At 52.3% G+C, this 7,383-nt stretch overlaps 1 protein-coding gene across 2 annotated transcripts in view; it reads left to right on the top strand.

Moving 5' to 3' along the window:
* Positions 1-7,044, top strand: part of NGB (neuroglobin) — a 20,804-nt gene extending 13,760 nt beyond the window's left edge. Inside the window, exons 1-4 of one of the 2 annotated variants that reach the window (XM_026057162.1) lie at positions 100-203; positions 1,667-1,778; positions 3,555-3,674; positions 4,988-7,044. In XM_026057162.1, coding sequence (XP_025912947.1) covers positions 100-203; positions 1,667-1,778; positions 3,555-3,674; positions 4,988-5,134 — 483 coding nt within the window. In that variant the 3' untranslated portion in view covers positions 5,135-7,044. Of the gene's footprint in view, positions 1-99; positions 204-1,666; positions 1,779-3,554; positions 3,675-4,987 lie in introns of those variants that run through there. The other variant, XM_026057161.1, reaches the window with a different exon arrangement.
* Positions 7,045-7,383: the final 339 nt, after the last annotated feature.

Raw genomic sequence — 7,383 nt, 5'->3', positions numbered from 1 at the left:
CCGCCCGCGCCCTGCGCGCCGCGAGGCGGCGGTGCGGGGACCTCGGGCGGGAGCGGGAAGGTCTCCCCGGCTGCGCTCCCCGCTCCGCCGGCCCCTGCCATGGAGAGCGGAGCGCTGTCTCGCGCGCAGCAAGCGCTGGTCCGGGAGAGCTGGCAGCGAGTGAGGGGCGACCCCGTGCAGCACGGCACGGTCCTGTTCCGCAGGTGAGCAACAGGCGGCCCGGGGCGGCACGGTGCCGGCGCAGGCGTCCCAGCCCCGGGCTGCCCTCTGCACTGGCCCAGCGGGTGGCGGTGGGGCGGACGCGCTCTGTTTCTTGGASAGAAACGTTTTCCTTTGCTTGGTAATGGCTCCTTACTGGCTCTGTTACCCGGTCCTCTGTCCCTCTGGTTAGGATTTGTAGTCAGGAGGGAGAAGCGTGGTGATGAATCCCCTCTGACGTTTAGCTGCAGCTGCCGTGGGGCAGAGGTGTGGGGAAGGTCCTCTGCTCTGTGGCACTTCTCGGCCCTTTGCTCTCCAGCCCAGTGCACTTCAAAACTTTGTTACGGGGAGATGGAGAAGACGAAGAGTGAAGGAAATAGGCAGCAGGCATGTTTTGTGCCTTCCTGCACATTGATCCTGCTTGTTGTCACCAGGGAAGGTATTTCTGTTGTTTGAAGAGCTACATGTCTGCTCAGCTCTGTGGAGCGTATCAAAGTGACTTCCTAATTGTCTGTGACATGTCAATCTCCAGATCCAGGCAAAGACCTGGCCACTGGGGAGAGATTCAGTCCCAGAGCAAAGGATATGGTGTGCCAGGGGGAACATCTGAAACCCAGCTCCTTGTTTCCCCTAATCAAATTAATGTTTCAATTATGGGAAACGAAAAAGGAAAAATCCATGGAAAGTTGTTTAAAAAGCACAGTCTAAGAGCTGATGACCAGCTCCTGGAAAGGGCCATTGCAGACATGAGCCAAACCTTGCACAGCAAAACTGTGACCGGTGAGAGCAATGTTTGAAAGTTTTAGCAAAGGGGCRAGGGACATGGTAGTTTAATGTGCAGAACATGAGGGCAGAAAGAGACCAGTTGTCTTGCTTGAATTCCCCATGGCCTCCAAGGATGGCATCAGCCCGTTAGATCTGCCTGGGTAGCTCCTGCTGAGTCCCGTATGTGCATAGCATATGCTGGCAGAGCAGATTAAGAGGAAATAAACTGGGAGCTAGTAATGGTATGGGAGAGTGGGGTGTTAGCACACCCCACCTTGCAGAAATTGGAAAGCTTGCAGGCCTTCCCCAGATTTAACAGCCTTGGGACTCAAAGGGACCATGAAGTGTGAATAGGAAGAGTCAAGGTGACAAACAGGATTTTGGGGAGTGGGACCAGGCCGGGAAGAACTCCAGTGGTCTGGGACTGATCCTCAGGTGCCATAAACACATTGGATACCTGGGATYTCAGGACCCTGTGCCCTAAATGAAGACTTTTTTGACTGTTGATAACCTGGATTGCCCCAGACTAAGACTTTTCAGAACTTCGGTGTCCTTTCCAGGTGGGGAGGGATCAGCTAATGGAAAGGGAGGCAGAGGGGGGCTGTGGGCATGTTGGTGACAGGGTTGTTCCCTGGGGCAAGGGGGACTCCGAATAGAAAGTTGAGGAGGTGAGAAGATGGGGGTTTCTCTCTCACTGTTGCAGGTTGTTTGATCTGGACCCTGACCTGTTGCCCCTTTTCCAGTACAACTGCAAGCAGTTTGCCAGCCCTCAGGAATGCCTCTCTGCCCCTGAGTTCCTGGATCACATTAGGAAGGTGAGAGAGGGGCCTCAGCATGGCTGGAGCGCAGACCCCCGCAAGGAGGAAGCTATTCAGGCAATGATTCTGGGCCATTGGATATCTCACTCTGGCAAATGCATGGGAAGTCTCCYGCAATGGCAACCGCAAGAAATTTCTTGCAGTAGCAGGAGGTGTTAGTGCCAGGACAGAGTGCCTGAAAACAGCGGGGAGGGAATGAGGATGTGGGTTGTGCTGGATAAGAGTGCCACACTGACCCCCATGCCCCCACCTCAGGGTGAATTCCTTCTTGTGAATGTTGGAAGCTACTTTCTTMTTTTACCCCGTGTTTGTGTGTGAGCTCACTTCTGCAAAGAGGAGGACTGAAGTCCTCTGTTTGGCCATATGCTGAGCAGGAGGTGACACAGAGTTGGGCAGTGGGTCAGGCTCCTGTGGAGCCATTTCTTCTGGAGGGGCTCTTGGTGTAGCTGCAGAGCCAGAGGACCCACAGCACCTCTTGTTTAGCCTCTTAGGCAGCGATGTGATATGTATTTGCCTCCCCCTGGAACAGGGAGGGAGGATTGATGCTGGTCTTGCAGGAGTTCATACACAGAAATAATTATACCCAATGCAGCAGAACCCCTTTCCTGAATCCTGAAATGCAGCCACATGGGGCAGAGCACAGCCTTGGCATGGAAATGCCTCCATACATTGTCAGGCTTCATCTTTAAGCCAGTTCAGTGTTTTGCCTGTCCTTATTCCTTGTAAGAGGCTTTCGGGACTGTTCTCCTCTGATAGCTACAAGCTCTTTATTATTTTCCAGTCTCTGTTTATCAGCCGAGTTAGGTCCATTTTTATTTCTGCCATTATTGCCTTGAGCTGAATTGCTTTTTGCTCCTGTTGGAGATAATTTCCCTGTTGAAATTACAGAGCACAATTCTATAACCCCTTGGCTTTGCCAAGCTAACCATGCCACTGGCTTTAATCTCTTCTCCTAAACTGGTCCTCTCTTTTCCCTTCAGTCCTCATTAATCCTTCTCTGCCCTGTTCCCATTTGACTCTGCATGCTTATGGGAGACCACAATGGTACCTGCTTTGCCAGACAAGGTCTCTTGGTTTTACTACCCAGCCCATCTTCTCAAAATGCGTCGRTTGTCTTAGAATTGCAGTTGCCTTATTCACAGTTGCATTATCTTGGTAACTCCTAGTTGCCCTATGACTGACCAGTGTTCACAGCATCCTCTCTCCATCTTTCAGGAAGAATCTGTCCTGGACTGCCCAGCAGTTGTCCTGGGGTCATAAAAGCTGTAATGACTCCACCAGTGTTAAGTCTTAGCCAATTAGCTACTCTACCAAGGAGGTGGTTTACCCTCCTTTGGGACAATGAGGGCCCCAGTGAGTGACCAGAGCTGTTTGCTGTAGCACCTCTGGCAGTGCCCTTGGGAGGCTGTGGGGTGTGCTGCAGTCAGTGTGCCCCAGGTTGGGCCCAGCTCTGAGAGCTGAAGGGTCAGCAGAATCGGGAGGAGGAGCATGGGCTCCCTTGGCTTGCCTTTACTGGAAGGAGGAGGGGATGTTCCTAGCAAGGGTGAAGTTATGAGACATACTGCCTTGCATGAGGACAGTTTCCCACTAGATGTGCTGGTGTTCTGGCCAGCAGATCATAACAGAGCAGAGGAAAGCAAAGGCATTTGCAGTGCTGGGAGGTGATGGTAACCATGAGGCTGAGAAGGGTGAAGCAGCAGGGTCAGCCTGTTCCTCTGGGTGGGCAGCAGAGCCTTGCCATTAATGTCATTCTCTCTGGCTGTGCTCCTGCAGGTGATGCTGGTGATTGATGCTGCTGTGAACCAGTTGGAGAACTTACCATGCCTGGAAGAATATCTCTACAACCTTGGCAAGAAGCATCAGGCAGTTGGTGTGAAGGTTGAGTCTTTCTCGGTAAGGCAGCCTCCTTCACCCCACTGCCTCAGCAGCTGTGTTTGTGCAGCCCTGTCTGCAGCACCATCCTGCCCTGGTGGTGCCAGGGTAGTGCCTGTGGCTGCTGTGACCCCTCTGTGCTCACCGGCTGGCTTCAGCTGGTTGGTGAGAAAGCTGGTGGCCCAGCACAGCCCCCAAGCTGCCCATACCTGTGTGGTGACATTGACTTGACTGGGGAAACCCTCAAGCTCACTTCACTGCCTACCGTCCCTCAGTAAGGCCAGGGAAAAAGGACAGAGGGGAGTGAGACATTTCCCCTGTTTGAGGAGGACAACCATTCAGTACATCGTGGTCTCTCCTGCAACACAGGGTTGCAGCTTCAGGTTTTGCTTTGGGCACTAGATCATCAAACACTTTGGGCAAACCTCACAGTGCCTGGGAAGGGAAATATCTGTTTCTGTACCTGCATTGGTGTGGGGTGTCTGAATCTCAGTCCCTGCATGTTCCCAAACATAATCCAGTGCTCCACACTCATCCCCTGCTTCCTCTGTAGCAGTAATGCAGAAGTAGCCTTCATCTTAAACCCTTGCTTACTCCTCTCCTGCCACCAAGCAGGGGCAGAAATGCTGGCTAATGCAGTGGGTAGGGCATGTTAAAGGAAAGGTTTCTAACCAACTCACAGCTCCTTCCTGATACCACTAGTCCTCTTTAGGGTGAGCAGTGTCTGCTTTGGGATGGTGATTTCCCCTCAGCCCTGTTCTCAGCCATGTAGGTGAGGGAGGATCCCCCCGGGCAGGCCCAGTGGGGTTTTCTTGCTGCTCTATGAGGGCTAGAAGGAGGAGAGGCCTGTGGGGAGACCTGAGAGGAGGTGAGGCAGGCTCTGAGCCTCAAGGCTGGGGTCTGATCCAGTTTTGTGACATGAGGGCATCATTCACTTCTGTTGATCCGCTGCTGTGCCAAGGGACTGTGCTGGCTGCCTGCATCTGGGAGCTGCGGGGGATGGATATGTACCTCTCCCCTGACATTACATGCATGCATCCTTGCTTCTCTGCTGTGTCAACCCTTGCTCCCAGCCAGCCTGCACTCCCCACTGGCCTGGGGAAAGAGCCGGCACGGGGAAGGGGACGGCATGGGCCAGCTCCTGAACAGGGTCCAGCCTTGCTCTGGGGATCTTCTGAACAGCCAGAGAAGGGGGTGGCCTGGCTCTGCTGGTCGGGGATGGGGGCAAGCAGTTGCCCCACAATGGGAGAAATCCAAAAAAGTGGTGAAGCAAGAGAATGGGCTGTATGTTGGCCCCTGATGCTGAGCCCAATGCCTCCCTGTTTGGTTTGTAGACTGTTGGCGAGTCCTTGCTGTACATGCTGGAAAACTGCCTTGGCACTGCCTTCTGCCCAGACGTGCGGGAGGCTTGGACCAAACTCTACGATGCTGTGGTGAAAGCCATGCGACATGGCTGGGACACTCTCCCGGAAGGGGACTAGATCCTGCGAGCCTTTCCCATCCCTAACCTCACAGCAACCCCATGCAAGGGAAGCACTTTCTCTCTCTGCCTCTCTCTCCGCCTTTCTCTGTGCACCAGTCTGTCTCTTCCAGTCATGCACGCTTCAGGGCTCTTTCAGTAATTCTGCCTTGGTTTGACATGACCACATCTCTGTCTTTGCTGATGGTTGTCAGGGTATTTCTCTGCAGCAAAGCGCAGGAGTGACGCAGCACAGATATGTCAACCTGCTCCAAGTTCCCTCAGGCTAGCTGGAGTATCGTCACCAATGTCTGTATTCTGGTTTTCAGCTGGCTTCCCTGTTTTTGCTACCCACCCTAGCTCAGTGACAGCTAACATAGGCCTCTTGGGCTTCTCCACACTGGAGCATGCCCAGCTTCAGGGCTCTTATTTGCCATGTTTGAGATGTGCCAGGTCTGTCACAGTTCACTCCTCAAGTGCTGTTGTGCCTGGTTTTGCTGGGTAGGTGATGGCTAATTTGGCTCCCTGCAGAAGTAGGGACAGCTGGGCTGAAGCTGTTTTGGCCAGCAGAGATGGTGGGAACTGGCCATGTAGTGCAGCTGTCCTCCCCCAAACTTGCAATGTGTTTTTCCCCAATTCTTTTCACCTAAGCATTCTCCCAGCATCACTCCTGGATGATTAATCCTGGTGATCTCTTCTGCCCTGCCTCTCTCCTAGATGGGATCCAAGGCCTTTGCTTGTATAATGTTGGTCACAACTCAGTGTGTTTCCTGGGGATGTTTCAAGCAGTGGGAACACGTTAATCCCAAGGTAAGGCTGCTTTAACAGGCCTGGGCTGCTAGCTGGCAGGATTTGTGTTGGCTTGGCCATTTATTTTAACCGGAGAGACAGCTGAAATGCATCAGCAGTGGCACGTATTTAAAATGCTTTGTGTAAAGGAGAAGAGAGTAAGGTAGATACAAGAAAAGCTGTCCTAGAATAAAAATAAAGGTGCAACCATTCCAGCTCTTGCTCAGAGGAAGCATAGCTGGAATTTCTCTGCTGATGCTGTCAGGACCTGGAGTGCGTCCCAGCTGCACATAATGTGCATTTGCAGAGCTTCCTTACCCTTTAGTAATAACTCCCAGCCATCCCTGAGACATGGCCACTTTGGAGGGAAGCAAGGCACCTGAATAGCAGTGTGCAGCAATGCTGTGTTAGACCAGGAGTAAAGAAACACCATCTGCCAGATGAAATCCAAGGCAGATGGCTGAGAAGCAGCATCTGATGACTCTAATGGGAGCTGAACTTGGGCACTTTGAAGAAAAGCTCATCTTTACGGGGAGGTCGCTGTGGGACGGGCACAACTGTGTTTCTAGCTGTCCTAGCCCTTGGGCAAGGATACAGAGCAAGTAATCATTTACAGAAAGCCAAGAGCTCTCCAGGCGTGTGTGAGAGGAGAGTTGAGGGGTGTCGTGGCAGAGTCTGCTTACTCAACGTGTGTGATGATAGTCATCGCATCCTGCAGCCTACGGTGCTCACCACAGCAACTCTCCTCTCCTACCCTCTCAGAGGTGCTGGGCTCCACTTTGCATCTTGCAGCATGGTATCGTGCTTCCTCACCCAATGCTTTCTCCATCAGTGAGGCTGACTGTACACCGGCGCTTTCTCTTCATTTTTGCTCCAGGCCAGTCAGGGATAGAGGGACTGGCACTGGGTGGAGGTGCTGGCTGTGGCACTGTCAGAAAAGAACCTCTGACAGTTCAGGTTCCATCTGGAGCCCTGTTCTGCGGGCGTCAGCCCTTAGCATCACAGGGGGGACCTTTTGGCTCTGCATGACAAGTAGACAGATATGTTATGGATCGTGTGTGTGTATTCCTGCACCAAATGAACTCCTCTTCCTCCAGCTTTCCCAGCTCTTTGACTTCCTCTCTTCTGTGCCATGTTCTGTGTAATTTCTAAGAGAAACAAACAAGTCTGTGTGCCTCTTACACCCATCTATACTATTTAATAAAGAACAGCATTCAGGCTGTGCCCTGTCTGCAGCTTTATGTTTATTTTAATACAAAAGGCTAGAGCAAACTACAAAAGGGATGATAGAGGGGGGTTTACCAGTTTTATGAGAGCACTAACCTTGGAGGTATCAGGCACTGGGAGTGTTTGTGTAGTCTTACTTGACTGTACCATAAGAAGGCATTCAGCATCAAATGTCTGTTGGGAGCTCTCATGTGCCRTAATTGAATGGGTGAGCTGCTGGATGTCTAACAAAGACGCCCTTTACTAATCGCTCAT

Source organism: Apteryx rowi, unplaced genomic scaffold (genome assembly GCF_003343035.1).
Source record: "Apteryx rowi isolate R43461 unplaced genomic scaffold, aptRow1 scaffold_137, whole genome shotgun sequence".
In the NCBI taxonomy this organism is placed as follows: domain Eukaryota; kingdom Metazoa; phylum Chordata; class Aves; order Apterygiformes; family Apterygidae; genus Apteryx; species Apteryx rowi.
This window is presented reverse-complemented; position numbering and strand designations above follow the sequence as displayed.